This window comes from Streptopelia decaocto (assembly GCF_964273445.1).
Source record: "Streptopelia decaocto genome assembly, chromosome: 23".
NCBI classification, from domain to species: Eukaryota; Metazoa; Chordata; class Aves; order Columbiformes; family Columbidae; genus Streptopelia; species Streptopelia decaocto.
Genome location: NC_138678.1, coordinates 2,131,661 through 2,150,325, shown reverse-complemented (window position 1 = coordinate 2,150,325; position 18,665 = coordinate 2,131,661). Strand labels below are relative to the sequence as shown.

The window sequence follows — 18,665 nt, the reverse complement described above, 5'->3', positions numbered from 1 at the left end:
CCGGCGGCGGGCGGCGATTGGCCGGCGTTGGCGCGCGAAGGGGTGCGCGGCGCCGGAGCGGTACGCAGCGGGGGCAGGAAACAATAGAGCCGCGGCCGGAGGGGTCCGAGCAGGGAGCGGAGCAACCGGCCGCCCGCCTCACCCAGCCCAGCCCGCCCCGCCTCGCCTCGCTCCCCGCAGCCGCCCCGCTTCCCCCCCCGCCCCGCCATGGCGGACAAGGAAGGTAGGCCTCGCGGCGTGGCGTGGCGTGGCGCAGGCCCCGCGGCGCGGCCTCCTCCGCTCCGTGAGGCGCGGGGTAACCGGCCTTCCCCCCCCCGCCCCGCCTCAGGCACCGGTGTGAGGGGAGCGGGGGCGGCTCCGCCAGGGGGCGCGCGGGGCGGGGCCGGTCTCGCCACGCGGCCGGCGCCTCCCCGGGGCCAGCGGGTGGGGGGTTGTGGCCCGACGGGTCGGGAGGCGACACCGCCCGGGGGGTGGGGGGCCTGCCCGGGCCCCTCCGCCCGGCCCCCCCTTCACCTTCCGATCCGGTTGTATCCGCGGCTGGAGGGAGTTTGTGTTTTCCGGGCCGGTAACCGGGAGTGCCGGGGTGCAGACAAAGGGATGTCACCAGCCCCGCCATCGGGGCTCTGCCTGCCCGTCCTTCCCCAGGGGAGGGCGGGACAGACGGTATAAAACTCTGAGAGAAACCGGGGGAAGACTGGATTTTGGGAGCCGGTAGTTCAAGGCTGCGCCCATAGTGCTCCATTGAACAGCAGTTTAAACATCTTTATAGCTCTGGGTTTGCCTTCACGAGATCCCCGGGCACCAAATTTAACGAGTTTGTTATGCTGCTTCAGTTGAGATGGTGAAAATTCACATGGTTAATCTGAGCCATATATCCAGAAACAATGTGCAACAGAGGATGTTTAATCATCCAGCAGCTGCTCGAATAGTCCAACAGCAACCCAGGGTGTGATGTAGTTGGCTCTTTATTCAGTTGCCCACTCACAGTGTTTTGCATGTGGTGTAAATATATTTATAAAGGCTAATCATATGCATTTTTTTAAAAAAAACCACTTTAGCAGCCTTTGATGATGCAGTGGAAGAACGTGTGATCAATGAAGAGTATAAAATATGGAAAAAGAATACGCCCTTCTTATACGATTTGGTAATGACCCATGCTCTGGAATGGCCCAGCTTGACGGCTCAGTGGCTTCCTGATGTTACAAGGTAAACTGATCCTTTTGCCTTTTTTTTTTTCCCCTAAAGCAGAGTACATAGTAAATCTAGGATCACTTTTTGTTAAAGTAAGACACTATGTGATTCATTTCTATCTTAAATGCTTTTTAGTACCCTTCCCTTGGCAACAGCAAGTTGAGGACTATGAACACTAGAGAGATAAAATGTCTTCTGTTACTGAGAAGATACTTTCACGCATTTCATTTCCATGTTTTTCTCTCCCAGGTTCGCCCTCCCCTTTACTAAGCGATACACTACTCAAAAATAGAACTAGATATAATATCTGTATAACCACTGGGTTGTTTCCCTAACAATGTTCTGCTTGCTGTGCGTGCTGCTTGCTGTGCGTGTTTGTGCCGCTCAGAGTTGCACTCGGGAGGAGCTGCAAAGGTCTCTGAAGGGAAGGCACAGGAATTATGGTGTTGAAATGTTGCGCTGGGGAAATTTTAGGTTGAGATCTTGAGTTCTGATAAGTGATTTCCACCTGGGGAAGCGAGTTTGGTGTTGGAGCAGGAGAGCAGCGATAAAAGCGTGTTATCAAAAAGCTGTCATCAAAAAATGTTGTAATCAGCTCAGTATTTGTGTCAACCCCTCCTTTTGTGTCTCATGTAACTCTCTTTCCCTGCAGACCCGAGGGCAAAGATTTCAGTATCCACCGGTTAGTGCTTGGCACCCACACTTCAGATGAACAAAACCATCTCGTGATAGCGAGTGTGCAGTTGCCCAACGACGATGCGCAGTTTGATGCCTCACACTATGATAGTGAGAAAGGAGGTAAGAGACCCAAAACATGGACTGCGGGAGTTTTAACCATTTTTGCTTTCCCTTCTCAATAGATTATTTGTCTCTCCTTAAAGTTCAGACAGCGAAGTTTGGATATTACTTCTAAACTGATCAATTTATTTCTAAGTGGTACCTTTACTTAATAGACAAATACTATGTAATCTGAATGGACATAATGTCTTAATATAATGATGAAAAAAGAAGGTGGCAGCCTTATTGTAAAAGTGTGTGGGGAAGACTCACCCCTCCCTATTTCTCATCAGGAATCAACACTGAATTTCATGGAGTACTGCTTATTGGTATTTTTCTTATCACTTTAGCATTACATAAACTCTTCCAGTGAGAAAGTCACTCATGTAAAAGAATATTTTATTTCAGAGGAGTGTAATATTTCAAAAGTTCTTTTTTTGTCTGAATTCTGCTGCCTTATAGTTGTGCCAGCCCCTCTTGGATAAAAAGATAATTGTATTTTGTTCAGTATGTCAGACTTGAATTTGATGCTTTCTGTAATCTTAGCTGGCTGTCAGCATTGCTACAAGTTAAACACTTCTCATAAGTGCTTGGTAGTACCAGTCGTTGAGTCTGGATCTTTGTGTCTTGATCTGAAATTGCCTCGTTGTTTACAACTACTGAATTCTTATTTCCAGAGTTTGGAGGCTTTGGGTCAGTTAGTGGGAAAATTGAAATTGAAATCAAGATAAATCACGAGGGAGAAGTGAACAGAGCACGTTACATGCCGCAGAACCCGTGCATCATCGCCACAAAGACTCCATCCAGCGATGTCCTCGTCTTTGATTACACCAAACACCCCTCCAAACCAGGTGCTTTTATGTTGTGTTTGTGCTTCAGAGATCAGCCAGCTCTTCCTTAAAAAAATGTAGTGAAAAACAGGTTTAAAAGTTTTGTGGATTGCATCTTATGTGTGATTTTAGGGGAAAGTGGGTGTTTAGTGTAGACGGTTGTTTTATCTGAAGCTTAAGCAATGGATATTCAGTAGCTATCAGTAGAAGGGTACGCTTTTTTCCTTTTGGTGTTTTACTGTGTATTTTGTTACTGCATGTCTTGGTATTTGGGGTGCTGGAAGGTGGCTTTTTGGAAACTTTATGATTTGCTGGGTAGCTGAGCTGTTGTCCTGGGAGGATATGAACAGTCATTTACCAATGAACTCATCAAGGTCATTTAGAGTAACTAGTTCTGCCACGTGCGGGTTGGATCAGAAGTGGTGTCCTCAAAGTGCAGTTGGAGATGATGAGACAAGGAAAAATATCGCTCCAGCAGAGCGTTTTTAAGCAGTAACTGAGATGAGCTGCTGTTGTTCCATCCAGCTGTTGAAAATGTCAGTGCAAAGTTTAGTAAAGCACAGTAACACTTAATGCCAGGTATTCTGGGAGGTACTGGGAATGATAGTAGGCACTGAAGTTCTTACGCTGCCTCTTTACAGACCCTTCTGGAGAGTGTAACCCTGATCTGCGTCTCCGTGGGCACCAGAAGGAAGGATACGGGCTGTCGTGGAACCCAAACCTCAGTGGGCATTTGCTTAGTGCTTCTGATGATCATGTGAGTACTTTAAATACAGCTGGGGTACAACCTGCGCTCTGTGTCCCTTGGCAAGGGTCCAAAGTGTTATTTTGTTTAGAGAAGGAGGGGAGGTGAAGAGAGTGGCTGTCTAAAGATGCAATGTTTCCAAATGTTTTGCTTTTTTAAAGACCATTTGCTTGTGGGATATCAGCGCTGTTCCAAAAGAAGGCAAAGTGGTGGATGCAAAGACCATCTTCACAGGGCACACAGCAGTAGTGGAAGATGTATCTTGGCACCTGCTCCACGAGTCTCTCTTTGGATCTGTTGCTGATGATCAGAAACTCATGATGTAAGTGGGGTAATGTCTTCAGAAAACAAATGCTTCTGTCCCTCTTGCTTTCCCATCTGCTCCTTAGTCCCTCAGTAAAATGGGGTGTAAACTTTTGTTTCCATTCTGTGTTTTCCACGTGCAGTTGGGACACTCGGTCGAACAACACCTCCAAACCCAGTCATTCCGTGGACGCCCACACAGCTGAAGTCAACTGCCTCTCCTTCAATCCCTACAGTGAGTTTATCCTGGCTACGGGATCAGCTGATAAGGTACGTCTGCCTTGAATTTGGAACGCAGTTTTTTAGTTTCTGATGCAGAAGTCTGGTTGTATATATTGGTTACTTCAACAAAAAACTGGTTTGTATTTTTTTTTCCCAGACTGTTGCTCTATGGGACTTGAGGAACCTGAAACTGAAGTTGCACTCTTTTGAATCACATAAAGATGAAATATTTCAGGTATAACAAAATATCTTTTGTACATGTAGACAATTCTACTCAGCTCTCTGGGAAAGATGAAAAATATTCTCTTTGACTCTGTTTTTAGGAAATTAAAACTCAAACATTCTTTTCTCTCTTCTGCTTATAATTGTCTGGCTTCTTGGTGAGCCGTGTAGCGCTCTGTGGGGCTCCAGAACAGATAAGAGTGTCCACAAAGCCAGAGGCAAAATAACGAGGAAATGGTTGAGAGCTTTAGCCACGACACAAGGTGAAACGCTAGCAGTGCGGAGGAAATGTCAATTATTCATGGCAGCAGATTGAAGCAGGGAGGCACCATGAGATGAGATGGGATCGCTGCAGCATTTTCATCTCAGCTTGGTCCTGTAGGAAGGTGCACCCAGTGCCCATCACTGCGCATCACCAGAACATCCTGTGACAATGAACAATCGCTCATTTTGCTGGTGTAAATATAGAATGGTAACATCACTGGTAACATATGCTGAGCAGAAATAGTATTTCCATCTCCAACTCATGCCTTGCTCAGGAGAAAAATATGTTGATTTATTTTTTTCTTGTGGAAGGATTACTACTTAAGACTGTAGTTACCTCAAAATAGATTTACACGTGGAATCTTAATGTCAGCTTAGCGTGCAGAATTATGTGTTCTTTTCCAGTCCTGTGATCCTATTAAGTGGTGTGTTTTGGAGAGATTCATCTCCAGCAGAAGTAGTAAATATGAGCTTTTGGGCAGTTAATTACAGCGATTTCTTTTCATCTGTAAACCGTACCTACCGCTTAAAGAATCTGTAGTTTGTTGGGAACGTCTGTCATGTTACAGCTTCTTCAAACTAACTCCTTGTCAAAATTCATCCTCGTCTGTAGGTTCAGTGGTCTCCCCATAATGAAACTATATTGGCCTCCAGTGGCACTGACCGCAGGCTAAACGTCTGGGACTTGAGGTAAACCCCAAATTTGCCACCTTGTCCTGACAAAATATTATTGATAAATTACATTACATTTCAGAAACCAACCAAGTAAACCCCAACCTTTTCATTTTTCCTCCTTTTTTGTTATTTTTACAGTAAAATTGGAGAAGAGCAATCCCCTGAAGATGCTGAGGATGGTCCCCCAGAGCTGTTGGTGAGTCTTTGGAATCCCATTGCTTGTTCTCACCTATTATGCAGTTCTGCGATGTACATTTGAAAACATTCCCCTTTTTTCTTTCCCCAATACTAGTTTATTCATGGTGGTCATACTGCAAAGATATCTGATTTCTCCTGGAATCCGAATGAGCCCTGGGTAATTTGTTCTGTATCAGAAGATAATATCATGCAAGTCTGGCAAATGGTGAGTTGTTTGGGAAGATGTTAGGGAGTGTTTTGGAGACACGGCTGTTAAAAAAAGGCTCTTTGTGCTCCTTCTTTAATATTAATTGGTCTTGGGGGACCAGGGATGGGTGATAGAGATGAAAAACATCTATGACTTTTGGAAGTGTTTTAGCAGGTGGAATCCTGCTCAGTGTGGTGGCAAAATGCTGCTTCAGTTCCTCCCTCTGTGTCTTGCAGGCGGAGAACATTTATAATGATGAAGACCCCGAAGGAAGCGTGGATCCAGAAGGTCAAGGCTCCTAAACAACAACCCTTTCCTGTTTTTAGTCTGTTTCGTTCTCTTCCCTCTCAACCCTGATATTGACTTAACACTGGTTTTGAGACACACGTAGACTTTGTGTTCAGCCATCCTTCTGTAGATCACATCCACAGGTGGCTTCTTTTCAATCCAGACGGGGAGGACTCCCTAAAAAAGGGCTCAGCCCCACTCCGCTGGTGCTGTGCGTAGCTCCTCGCTCCCATATCCCCCAGCAGCCTCTTTGCGCGGGGCTGCCTGTCCCATTTTAGCCGCCTTCATCACACAGAGCAAACTTGGGTTGGATGATTTGTTTTCTTCTGTTTTAGCTTGCTACAGCTGTGGGTTTTGCCTAATTTAAACAAAAGTTAAAGCTGCCAGAGCGTGTTTGAGCCAATGGAGATGATACAAGCGTTAATCCACTGGCAGTTCAGAACTGGAGCGCGGAAGGTCTTGTCCTCTTCAGTACAGCTCTGAGGTCTTGGGGTTCCTTTAGTTCATCTGTACCTTGTGGCTTTTTCTGCCTCTGCAGATCCTGACTTCAGCTAAAGTTACATTTCTATATATTTTTTGTCTCTACTGGCAGTTCTGGGTTTTGCATTCCTTCTTTCCTTCCTTTCCCTTTGCACCCATCTGCTGGTTGACAGCAGTTTGGATCCATTAGCTATTCCCGCAGAGTGTTGTTTGCCTTCCATGTATTTTGCTCTATTGTGTGTTTCTTGAGCTGTGTTTTTCACATATATTTCTTTCCTTTCTGTGAAATGGTTTTTAAAACCTTGGGGCCACCGAGTTGTAAAGGTGTGTGTTCCTACCAGCTGACGTACCATGGACGGCGTGCCCGCTAACCTCAAACAGCATTGGTAGCTGGGATCTGTAAAGCAAATTAAACGTGGATGAACTACTTTTTTTAGGAGTTAGGCCACTAGTTCCTGCGCATCTCCCCCTGGGGTGTCCTGTTCCACCAGCAACCTCTTACTCTCCGTGCTCCTCATGACTAATTGCGTGTAAGTGCTTCAGATGGAATAAATTTTTTCTACGTAAATGCTGTGTGGAGTTGTGATTTTTGTGATTTTTCCCTTCTGTATTAACTACTTTCAGACTAAAGCGTAACTCAGAGAGCAGGTGTTGCAACAGTTTGTAACATGTGGACGCTTCTGCCTTCAGTCAGGCAAAAAGGGACCTGGGGGTACTAATGGACAGGAAGCTCAACATGAGCCACCAGTGTGCCCAGGTGGCCAAGAAGGCCAATGGTGTCCTGTCCTGTATCCAAACTGGCGTGGTCAGCAGGACAAGGGCAGTGACCCTTCCCCTGTGCTCTGCATCGGGGAGGCCACACCTGGAGTATTGTGTTCAGTTCTGGGCCCCTCAGCTCAGGAAAGAGATTGAAGTGCTGGAGCGGGTCCAGAGAAGAGCAACAAGACTGGGGAAGGGACCTGAACACAAGCCCTATGGGGAGAGGCTGAGGGAGCTGGGCTTGTTCAGTCTGGAGAAGAGGAGGCTTAGAGCTGAGCTCAGCACTCTCTAGAACTACCTGAAGGGCAGTTCTAGCCAGGTGGGGATTGGGCTCTTCTCCCAGGCATCAGCAATAGGACAAGGGGGCACGGGCTTCAACTCTGCCAGGGGAAATTGAGGCTGGAGATGAGAAAGCAATTCTGTGCAGAGAGAGTGGTCAGGATTGGAATGGCTGCCCAGGGAGGTGCTGGACTCACCGGCCCTGGAGGTTTTGAAACTGAGATTGGACATGGCACTTAGTGCCATGATCTAGTAAACGGACTGGAGTTGGACCAAGGGTTGGACTTGATCAATGAGGTCTTTTCCAACCCAGTCCATTCTGTGTGATTCTCCCCTTTTTTTCTGCTGCATTCTTTGTGAAACAAGTAAATGAGTAATTAATATCCCCAGTCAGTGAAGAATGCACTTAAGTGTCCCACCTGCCCGGATTTTGGGTCTCCCTTTAGCTTTTGCCACACAACTTTATTGTTTTGTTACCCTGCAGCATGACTAGTTGGATACCTTATAAGTACCTCACCAAGACAGACGAGTTATTTTCTCTTTAAGATGCAGCTTTGTGAATTAAAAGGCTCCTTAAACTCTGACCTTTATTTTCAGTGTGAGACTTATATGAAGTGGAAACCTCCACAAACATTTCTGTTCTCCACGGTGGAGCATGTCACAATACAGCAGACCCTTGAAATACAAAAGAAAGAATCCTGTTAAAAGGATAAAGCTTCTCTTGCATGTAAACTTTGAAAATCAACCCCCTAACACTGGCTTCCAGCACAATAATTCCTGTGCAATTCACACAATCCACCTATGGAACAAGACAAGATACATTTGTTTTTCCAAGCACAGCAAAACATACATCTGTTATTCTTCATATCTGTCCATTGTTCAGTGCAAGTATTATTTTCTCTGCTCCTCGGTGGAAAAGCAGTTTTATTACACGATCGGCAGCAGTGCCTTGAGAAATACGAGTGATTTTTCTGGTATTTCTGACTTGGTGCAACTGCTGCACGTCGGGCAGGAGCAGCGGAGACGTCCCAGCGGATACTCTCTCCTATGGAGCAAAACTCAGTGTTCAACAGTCCTGCTCTGCTTTTTCTTCCGATTTGCAAAGGTGGCCGTAGATTTCTAAGCAGCCCCTGTGTGGGTAGAAAGTAAATTTAGGTTACTGAAGCTTTACATAAAGCGCCTGGCAGGAGAGAACAGGGAAGGGGGACGTGCTATTTCTGCATCTTCTTTTCGCGGTGTGGAAGAGAAGTGATTAGGAAACGCTGAAACTGGCTCGGTGCGTGGTCTTGTGAGCGCAGCCCTTGGCAAACAAACCAGCTATACCAGAAGGGAACGTCGTTTTTGGTGTGAGCTCTTAACTCTGAGGTCCCCGGTGCAAACGTGAAACCCGAGGAGCGTCCTGACACCCGAGAAGCCCCGCGGCCGCTTCCAGGGCCGGCGATCTGCAGGTTGCCAGGCGCTGAGAGACTGCGCTGCTGTGCCCAGGCTTAAATATAGGGCTGTGATTTGGGCCTGTGATTTAGAAGCGAGCAGCAAAGACATGAGGTTGTTGGGATCTGGTTGGAATTGTAAATGTCATAACTCTTAATAAATCCTGGAAAGGCTGATGGCGTGATGGGCTGAAACAGAGATCTCTTCCCCTATGCTTACTGTGCTAAAGTCTTACCTGGATAAAATAAAACTACACCTGTTTGTAACAGGAACACCTTACAGTGTGCTAGTGTGAGGTTTGAGTGGAGAAGGGGGAAAAAGGATCCTAAAGTAACAGGAAAGCTGCAGAAAATGGTTAAGAGTGTGTACAGCTGAGGCAGGAGTAGCATGTAACTACGCAACATTTGATGAGTAAAATAGTCCATGAGCTTATGGACGTTTTCTGGAGCTTTAAAAAGATCTGATTTAGTAAAGAAGACCTGAGCGAAACCGGGAGTTACGCAAAGAAGACAGTTCTCGCTCACTGAAGAGCATCCACAACACCGTTTCCCAAACCGAAACCTCAGCTCTTTTCCATGTATTCCTAAGGAAAGCAGCACTTCAAGTCCCCTTGCTCCCGCATGGGCCACGTGCCCAGGAACCGGGAGCAAAAGCCCATGGTGTCCGGTGGCCACCAGGCTCTCCCCACCATCGTCCTCCTCCCAGCCCTCCCCAGGAGACACCAACGCACTTGTAGATGGAGAGCTCGCGGTGCAGGCTGGTCCTCAGCTCCTCCAGCTCCTGGTTCTTGCGCTGCTGGAGCTGGACCCCGTTCTTCAGCTCCTTCAGCCTGTCCTCCAGCTCCTCCACCTGCTCCTGGGGAGGGAGAACACACGAGGGGGTGAGCTGGGCTGGGATGAGGTGGCTTCTTAGGCTTCTTGGTTTTGTCCCCTAGACTACTTGGTGTGTGTTTTGAGGAGCTGTCAGTGCTGTATAAACCTATGAGTCAGGAGAAGATAAGCAAGGAATTCAGGGAAAAGAAAACATGGAGGCACATCAGGGATGTCCCCAAGTCCTGTTCTCCAAGGAGAGCGGGCCCCGAAATCGCAGGGGGGCAGTGTCACGGGCACCGGTGGCCGGGTCCCCATCTGGGCAGGGAGGAGAAGGGATGGAGGGGGCAGCAGCTTCCAGAAGCTGCTCAGAGCCAAGCTGGGAGGAGGCAGCGATTACGAGCTGAGAACAGGGAGTGTTGAAACCGGGGAGATTAATTGTGGAGCCTCTTTGCCAAATGTGCTCTTGTAGATATTGCATTGCCTTTTCCTTCAGCACAAGGCGCTGGGGAGGGGGGAAATGCCGGGTGCAGCCAGAGATAACCCTCTTGGGAGACAGGAGGTGAGACCCTTCCTGGCAGGATCTGCCCCGCCAGGGCTGGGCTTTTAAAGAAAAGCCACCTCCATTTAAACCTGGCTTTACCAAGTGCCACGTGCGGTGCCCGTGCTCAGCAGCATCGCTCAGCTCTGCCCGCTCTGGGAAGGAAAACCCTGTCCCCTCCACCTTGCCCCGTTTCCAAGGGGCAGGTCAAACCCAAGTGAGAATATATTCAGGAATAAGCTTTTCCTGGCAGCTCATCGGTCCCAGCGCTTTCCCACCGCATCCCTGTAACCTCGGGTTTGCCCAGGGGCTGCTGCTTCACCTGGGGATGCTTTTGACATCAACCAGCAGGAGATATTCCACCTCATCACCCTCCTCATGCACCCCGCTCCTCCCCTCGGCCCTACAAGCAAAGACTTTCAGCATCCGCATTTCACCGGCTGCAAAGAATGACTTGTGCCCTCTAAAAATGAGCGCGCAAGGGGTGCCCAGGGCGCGTACCCGGTACTGCCCGACCTCTTCATCCCGCTTCTGCTTGACGAGGACGATCTGCTCCTCCAGGCTGCGGTTCTGCAGCCGCAGGCGGCTGACCTCCCCCTGCAAGGGCCGCAGGGCTTCCTTCATGCCCTGGATCTCCCCCTGCATCTCCTGCAGCGCCCTGGCCCCCGCCTCGCGTCTCTCCAGCAGCCGCAGCAGCTGGGGCTCGTAATGCTCCTCCAAACCCCGCCGGCTCTCTGCCACGAAGCTCTCGAACTCCATGGAGAGCCGGCGGCTCTCCTGCAGGTACAGGTTATCCTGCCGACACGGCGGCGTCTCCAGCCGCTGCCTCAAAACCTCCTTCTCCTTCTCGCAGGTCTCCTTGAGGCGGGACAGCTCGCCGGAGAGCTGCCCGGCCTGGCTCTCCAGCTCGCCCCGGTACGCGGCGTGCTGGGAGAGGTCGTGCCGCCGGCTCTCCAGCTGGTACTGGCAAGCCACGCACTCCTTCGTCACCTTGAACAGCTTCTGCTTGATCTGCCGGATCTCATCCTTCAGGTTGTCCCTCTCCAGCTCCACCTTGGCCAGCAGCCGGCAGGCGGCCTGGATCTCCTCGTGGGCATGGCGGATCTCCTGCAGCGCCGGCTCCCGCAGCTGCGCCAGCTCCGCGATCAGGCCGTCCCGCTCTTTCTCCAGCTGCTCCACGGCTTCGATGCACTCCTGGAAGTATTCCCCCAGCTCTTCCAGGGTCAGGCACTGATGCTCCACGCCATCTGCATCCGGGGGGTTGCCTGCCCCCTCTGCATCCATGGCCAGGGGAATCCCTGCCCCATCTGTGTCTGTGTTGGTTGGGATCCCTGCCCCGTCTGTGTCCATGTACAGCGGCAATCCTGCTCCACCTGCATCCACGTCCAGCGGGATCCCTGTCCCACCTACATCCAAGTCCAGTGGGATCCCTGCCTCATCCACATCCAGCAGGATCTCTACTCTATCTGCATCCACATCCAGCGCGATCCCTGCTCCCTCTGTATCCACGTCCAGCGGGATGTCTACTCCATCTGCATCCACATCCAGCGGGATCCCTGTCCCACCAGCATCCACATCCAGCGGGATCCCTGTCCCACCAGCATCCACATCCAGAGGGATCCCTGCTCCCTCTGTATCCACATCCAGTGGGATCCCTGCCACATCCACATCCAGCGGGACCCCAACCCCGGCTGCATCCTCATCCAGATGGGACCCTGGCATGTTGAGCTCCAAGGAAGTGTCCCCATCGCCTGCCTGCAGCTCCTGGCAGGTGTCTGGGCTGTCCCTGTGCAAGGGCGTCACCCCCGCACCCAAAGCTGGGTCTAATGGGCTGTGCGAAAGGTCTGGGTGTGGAGCAGCACCTGCAGCTGCTCCCTGCGAGGATGAGGATACTCCAGCTTCATCCAGCTGCAGCTCTGAAGGGTGTTCGCGCTCTGCCATCAGGTCCCTGGAAAGGAGAGGACACGTGAACCAGGGCAGTGAGTGTTACAGGTCCCAGACCTCCCTCTTCACCCTGCGAGACGCGGGTGCCCCGCAGCAGGCTGAGCTGGGGGTGCTCTTGTTGCCATGACCATCCCCGTGTCACCCAGGGCCTGTGCAAACCTTGCACACTATGGTGACAACTTCAGCCCAAACTGTCAGCTTTGGCACGGGCCAAAACAAGGGAAGAAAACCCTCTAAAAGTGACTGACTGCGATGGAGGAAGAGCAAGGGATGCAAGCCTGGACCTGAAAATGAGAGCTACCCTGGTGCCAACTGGAATGGCCAGCGCGTCGTGGTCAATCCCCTCCAGTGGCACCAGTGTGATGGGTGAGAGCAGTGCAGCAGCTGTGCCCGTGCCAAAATCTCACACCCAGGGTGTCACACACACCGCACACCACCGGCACGGGCACTTCCAGTAAAACGTGCCGGGGTTACAGCAATGTGGCATAACCTCACAGCAAGGGAATGTGCTGCTGAAGCGCAGGCGGGCTCCAGGGTGGCTGAGAAGGAGCAAAGCAGCTCCCGGGCGAGCGGCAGCTCCTGCAGCAGCAGCCCTGCGAGCTCCGCTTTGCAGAGTCATCCCATCCCATCGTTACCCCCAGCCCCGCTACCTGCAGCTGCCACCACCGAATACTCGTGTGTCACACCCCCCTGGGCGCTATTTGGGGTGGGATGGAGGGAAGAACCCCGTGGCCGAGCCGGGGCTGGTGTGCTGGGCAGGAGGATGCTCTCACCTCCCGGCCACGCCGCTGAGCTCATGTCTAGTCATTCCCCGCGGAACGAGCGCAGGCTGGCACTCGCCGCCTCGCAGCAACAGCTTTAAGGAAAGAACTGATTTTCACTGATACTTTCTCTCCTAATAAGGTAGTTTTCGGCAGCGATGACACATCGCAGCCTCGGACCCAACAGCCCCTCGGCTGGAGAAGGGGCAGCGCCTGGAAAGGTGGGGAAAAGGCTCCGCTTTGATTTTCTTTGCCCCCCTCCGCTGTCAGCGCTCATTTTTCAAAGTTGTCCGCTCTGTTTTGCGGGGGGGCGGGCGGGAAGGGAAGCCGTCCCACCCTCTCAGCGGGCTGTGGGGGCTCTGTCCCACCCACCGCCCCTTGTCCCAGAGCCCCCCAGGTGGGCACCGCTCCTGGGTACCCCAGAGCGGCCATTCTGTCCCCCCCAAATCCTGAGAGTCCAGGGATGCTCAGGGGGTGCTGAATCTCAGATCCCCCCACCCCACCCCTGCACCCCAGCGTTTGGCACCCCCCCCACCTGCCCCATGCCCCCCAGGATCCCTCACCCGTAAGACCCCCCTGGCGGACACCCCCGCTTCTCTGCTCCCCCCGGGGGAGGCTCTTACCTTCCTCCCCTGGAGCCCAGCACCTCCGGCTCTGCGCTGCACATGGGCTTAGCATGGGGCGGGGGGGGGTTATTAATAACCAGGGCTGGAAATCAGACTCCCCGGAGCAGCCGCTCTGCCCGGCCACCGCCTGCAGTGCCAGCTGCGGGCGGCTGCCTTCCTCCGCCCCGGGGAGGAGGAGGAGGAGGAGGAGGAGGAGGAGGAGGAGGAGGGCGGGGAAGGCTCGGCCGCCTGCATCCCTGGCAGAGGCAGCCGCAGGGCTTGGCTGCAGCCACCCGCATCCCCGGGGAGCAGCCCCCGCAGCCCCCATCCCGCCCCGGGTTTAAGGTGGAGCTTGGAGTTGTGCAGCCTCAAATATGCCCCTTCTTGGGAGCTGCGGCGTCCCGTCCTGCCAGGGTGTGATGGGGACAGCAGGGTGCTAGGATAAGGACAGTGGGGTGCTGGGATGGGGACAGTGAGGTGCTGGGATGGGGACAGCAGGGTGCCAGGATAAGGACAGTGGGGTGCTGGGATGGGGACAGTGGGGTGCTGGGATGGGGACAGCAGGGTGCCAGGATAAGGACAGTGGGGTGCTGGGATGGGGACAGTGGGGTGCTGGGATGGGGACAGCAGGGTGCCAGGATAAGGACAGCGGGGTGCTGGGATGGGGACAGTGGGGTGCCAGGCTGGGGACAGCAGGGTGCCAAGATGGGGACAGCAGGGTGCTGGGATGGGGACAGCGGGGTGCTGGGATGGGGACTGTGGGGTGCCAAGATGGGGACAGCAGGGTGCTGAGATGGGGACAGCGCAGTGCTGGGATGGGGACAGCAGGGTGCCCAGGCAGTGTCCCCAGGATGTCCCACCCTCAACGCAAGCGGCTGGAAGGGGAAACGTTGGAGGATGCGGCACATGGCGGCCAAACGCCGCGGCCTCATCCTGCACATGGAGCGGGTTGCTCGAAGGTGCTACGCCCCCCTCAGTGTTTATTAAAGCAGATTAATGAATGAAATACCAATAGCTCAGGGGTCTTTAGGTGCTCCAGGCTGGCCCTGTGAACGCCCCGGTGCCGGCACAGCGCAGCCTCCGCTTCCCCATCCACCCACAACCCCGTCCCCGCCTCCCCTTCCCCTCTGCTTTGGGGACGGAGATGGTGGCAAAGCCCCGTGGTGGCTGTGGCCGCACTCTGTGTACCCAGCAGTGACACCGCCCTCGCTGCTGTCCTCACTGCCCGTAGATGTGCTTTTCCAGCACCCACCATCCCCACAGCTTTGCTTTCCCCCAGCACCCATCCAAACCCCACAGCACCCTTCGGCGCTTATATACTTAGCATATACTTATATAAAATGCAAATGTTAGATATATCCCACTTTGGCAGGGGTGCAACGGCCCAGGGTGGTGGCACAACTGTCCCCCATGGTTTTAGAGCCGAGGAGCCTACCTCTGCTGGGCCCGATCCTGCCCGCCGCGGCTGGGGAAGTGGGCACCCCCGGCTCAGGAAGCCACCAGCCTACGTGCCCCGAGATCGCCCAGCAACGCGCACCACGGCTTGCGACATCACCCAGTGCCACCCCGTCCCCGCGTCACCACGGCGTCACCGCCACCTTGCCCGCGCCCCGCTCGCTGCCGGGCTGCCGAGATCACGTTTAAAATAACTGCGCTCGCCCATCTCCCAGGAACACAGCTTTAAAAGGAAAAGGGACATTTAGGTGCTTTTTTCTTTCTTTCTTTTTTTTTTTACCCTGTTGCTTTTTTCAGCACGACTCACCTTTTTTTTTTTTCCCTCTCTCTTTTTTTCCATGAAGCGCCTCTATTCGTGCCGAGGCTTTTGACTCAATAGGAGAGGAATGCTGCTAATTCGCACGAGTCGCCTTTATAAATATATATCTGGAGCTGAAACAAGGGGAGAAACCTGCGGGTCGTGCGGGCCGGGCCCAACGGACCCTTGTAGGGGCTGGAGGGGCCGATGGCAGCGGCGCGGGGGGTTTCTCTGATGCGCTGCCAAGGGCAGGGTGGGGATTGAAGAGGCTCAACTGTTCTCTGCTCCGTAAGAGGATCCCCCGGCCCCAGCGCGGGGCTGTTTTGTGGATATAACCAGGCAACGGCCGGCTCGGGTGTCGGCAGCCGGACCCCGGCGCGCTCGGCACAGCCGCGGGCACGCGGTGGGTTTGGCCGGCACGGAGAGACGCTGTTATACGCGTGGACTTTGCTCCGGTAAACAGAGCTGGCGCGGAGTTATCGGCGGCGCTGCTGGAGGGGAAAGAAAAAGGCAGGAGAGTATTTGAGAGATGAAATGTTCCGGCTGTTGGAATAAATGGCGCTGGCTCCGGTTGCTGCCCCACCGCACGGACGCGGCGAGCGGCTAAAGGGACTTGTGGGGAGTAAAGAGCAGCTGTGGGTCGCTGTGCCTCCTCTCTGGTGACCTGGTGCTGCTGTCCCAATCCTGCTGGATTTTTCCCTCTTGTCACACACAGCAGCTTTGTCCCGAGGGCAGGGACAGAGCTGGCACAGTGGCTCCGCCAACCGGGCACCGCCAGGGCAGTGCGGTTCCTCCGTCCCCATGCTGTCCCCACCCGGGTCTTTAGGGACAGGTTGGAGGTGCCAGGGAGGCTTCCCCAACACAGGGTGAGCACTGGGCGCAAGTCCCAGAACCTGGCACCTGGGGGCTCATCCTGCACCCACCACGGAGATGCTGGACCAGTCCCAAAACTCTGCGTGCAAAGAGGCTCCGAATAGATCCTGCGAGAGGGAGGAGGAAGAAAAGGAGGAGGAGGAGGAAGAGGAGTGCAGCGTGGGCATGTACCCAGCTGGGGCAGAGATGAAAGGGGGGGCCTGGAGGCGCTGTCTGCCCCGCAGGGACCTTGGGAGCTGCCCGGGGAGGGGACAGACCATGTCCCCAGGCCACAGGCGCCAGCAGCTCCTGCTTATCTGGGTGCTGGGTCCCGCTTTGCCCTGTGTCAAGGGGGGACAAGGAAAACCCCATTCATGCCATAGCCGCTCCTGGGAGTGATGCTGGGCATGCTGGAGCGCAGCAGGGATGGGTGGGGGGTCTGGCCGCAGGGACCGAGCACCGGAGCCCCCACCAGTGCGCCCACCCCCTCATGGTGCTGCTTCGGCTTTATCTTCGCTCAGCCCAGATACCGGCCTTTAAACACTTGCAGATACCAAGTTTTAAACATTTGCTCAAGGCTGCCTGTCCCGGCAGCTCCCACGCCAGCTCCTGCATGTACCACCCTGTGCCAAGGGCCGGTGAGTGCCCCAAGCAGCGCTCGGCCACGATCCTGCAATGCCCACCTGAGCAAGGAGCCACCCGCATTCGCCCCTTCCATGACATTTACAGCCCAGGCACCCTTGGGTAAACCCCATTTTTAAACCACTGAGCGCAGTGCTCATTTTAAGCATGGCAGCACACGGTCCCGATGTCCCAACGATCGCTAGCAGGGTCACTGGGGAGGACTCGTCGCTGGGTTTTTCCATATCCTGGGGCGAGCGATGGGGATCAGCGGCTCTGGGGAAGCAGCATCCGTGGGGCTCAGCGGGGCTGGGCGGCTGCACAAGGACCTTGTCCTGGCTGCTCAGGAGCACCGGAGGCGTTAATGAGTAATGAGGGAGCAGCCATCCCTCTGCGAGGGGCAGGAAGGGGGGCCAAGGACCATCTGAGACACCCCAGTAGCTTCGGTGACTGCTGATGCCACAGACAGTGGGCAGTGTGTTTTGTCACCCTCAGGTGCCACTTGGGATGTCACCTCCCAGAGATCAGGCATGGGGGGCTCTAAGGGCACACAACAACCCCCCATCTCTCTGCCTGCCCCCATGGGCCTCCGCCAGTGGCTGCTCCCCCCGCGAGGCGCCCGGCATCCTTGTGACCATCTTGGCCGTGCAAGCGGAAAATGAGTTATCCAGCTGGGTACCCCGGCATGCTGCCGGCGCTGGAGCCCTCTGGGGAGGGGGGAAAGCTTGCTGGGGCTCTGCACGAAGGGCTGGGGCTTTAGGGAGCTCCTGGGCTTTTCTGCTTTGCCAGGACTGGGACTGTAACGGATGGAAAGCAGAGGATGACCTTCCTCTTCACCTTCCTCCTCTTACCCACCTGATGAGAGCTCTCCCCAGAGGGTAACGGATACTCTCCCTCTTGCTGTGATTATTTGGACAATGCCGTATAACTGTGTGCAAATATATTTTTCAAGCTAGTTTTGCTGCCATCAGAGGAGAGGCAAGATGTGAAAAGCAGGGATTTCTTTGGAGGCTAATGACTCGGGAGCTGGAGACGGCGGCAGAAAGTCAACACAAACGCCCTAACAGGGGATTAGCTCTTCCCCAGCGCAGGTCACCTCGACATGGGTCAGCAAAGCCTCGGAGAGCAGTGGCGCGCTCAGCCCTTCCCCTGGGATCATGGGGACCCTGGGGGCGCCAGGAAATCACTGCCCGACTGTTTCAGAGCTCATTTAGGTCTCAAGTCCGTGTTCGGCAGGGTAAAGGGGGGGAATGAGAGGCAGAGGCACAAAAGCACAGTGAGCCCCAGCCCTTCCGCAGGCATCGCCAGGGTTCGGTGCTGCATCCTCATCCCTGATCCCCGGTACCCGAGCAGGATGCGCAGCCCATGAGACACGCAGTGGCCAGCCCCAAATCCCATGGGAGACAGCGATGTGCCGGGAAGCCTGTGGGACGGACAGGCTTCTTGCTTTATAAATTCTTCTAGCAATTTCCAGCAGTTGGCAAATTCCTCCGGGCGCACAGCCAGGGCCTTGCGAGCCTCCGGGAATGATGCGGCTTAAATGCAACGATGCAGCTTTTCACATCAGGAAACGCATCCGCCCAGGGACCTGAATCCGACCGAGCTGAGAAATGCAGCAGAAACCACCTGTTTTCTTGCCAGGCTCATGGCCTCCGGCTTTGCCGCGTGTGCTGCCACTGACCTGCTCTCCAACAGGATGTGTCACCGCGCTGGGCCAGGCTCTCATGGATCTTATTGTCCCCTTGCAGCCGGATCCGTGTGGTCGTGCTCCCGAGCAAGCCAGGCTTGTAGCAAGCGGTGAAATCTTTTATGAGAGCCGCTGCCTTTCCCGGGCACGCTGTCGGCTGCAGGCAGAGGCTGGTGGAGCCACGTCAAGCGGCTGAGCTCCCCGCTCCGTGTCATTTCATTTTCAGGAGCTGATTTATTAT

General features: G+C 53.9%; 2 protein-coding genes across 7 annotated transcripts; one reads left to right on the top strand and one right to left on the bottom strand.

Moving 5' to 3' along the window:
- The first annotated feature begins 8 nt into the window (after nt 1–8).
- On the top strand, nt 9–6,950 carry RBBP4 (RB binding protein 4, chromatin remodeling factor). Of its 2 annotated transcripts, none has more exons than XM_082071394.1 (12): nt 9–223; nt 1,062–1,206; nt 1,844–1,989; nt 2,646–2,819; nt 3,440–3,555; nt 3,705–3,865; nt 3,990–4,116; nt 4,226–4,303; nt 5,168–5,244; nt 5,368–5,425; nt 5,522–5,632; nt 5,851–6,950. In XM_082071394.1, the coding sequence occupies exons 1-12, from the start codon at nt 208–210 to the stop codon at nt 5,914–5,916; spliced, it is 1,275 nt and encodes a 424-aa protein (XP_081927520.1). In that variant the 5' UTR covers nt 9–207; the 3' UTR covers nt 5,917–6,950. The 2 variants fall into 2 exon arrangements, with proteins under 2 accessions (XP_081927520.1, XP_081927519.1); XM_082071393.1 differs by having other exon boundaries at nt 1,059–1,206.
- A 1,035-nt stretch (nt 6,951–7,985) lies between these two features.
- SYNC (syncoilin, intermediate filament protein) lies at nt 7,986–15,066 on the bottom strand. Of its 5 annotated transcripts, XM_082071684.1 has the most exons (5): nt 13,530–13,641; nt 11,800–12,149; nt 10,703–11,667; nt 9,582–9,706; nt 7,986–8,550 (listed from the first exon to the last, which is right to left on the bottom strand). In XM_082071684.1, the coding sequence occupies exons 1-5, from the start codon at nt 13,571–13,573 to the stop codon at nt 8,487–8,489; spliced, it is 1,548 nt and encodes a 515-aa protein (XP_081927810.1). In that variant the 5' UTR covers nt 13,574–13,641; the 3' UTR covers nt 7,986–8,486. The 5 variants fall into 5 exon arrangements, with proteins under 5 accessions (XP_081927810.1, XP_081927808.1, XP_081927809.1 ...); XM_082071682.1 differs by lacking the exon at nt 13,530–13,641 and adding an exon at nt 14,947–15,066 and having other exon boundaries at nt 10,703–12,149; XM_082071683.1 differs by lacking the exon at nt 13,530–13,641 and adding an exon at nt 14,521–14,594 and having other exon boundaries at nt 10,703–12,149.
- Between the last annotated feature and the right edge of the window lie 3,599 nt (nt 15,067–18,665).

Excerpts from the sequence above, each read along its gene's own strand:
- RBBP4 (XM_082071393.1), top strand. Across the intron at positions 1,207-1,843 it reads TGGCTTCCTGATGTTACAAG|ACCCGAGGGCAAAGATTTCA; the intron begins GTAAACTGATCC and ends CTTTCCCTGCAG. Across the intron at positions 3,556-3,704 it reads TTAGTGCTTCTGATGATCAT|ACCATTTGCTTGTGGGATAT; the intron begins GTGAGTACTTTA and ends GCTTTTTTAAAG.
- SYNC (XM_082071680.1), bottom strand. The coding sequence starts at position 13,573 with ATGTGCAGCGCAGAGCCGGAGGTGCTGGGCTCCAGGGGAGGAAG. Across the intron at positions 9,707-10,702 it reads AAGAGGTCGGGCAGTACCGG|GAGCAGGTGGAGGAGCTGGA; the intron begins GTACGCGCCCTG and ends CTCCCTCCCCAG. Across the intron at positions 8,551-9,581 it reads CGCGAGCTCTCCATCTACAA|GGGCTGCTTAGAAATCTACG; the intron begins GTGCGTTGGTGT and ends CTACCCACACAG.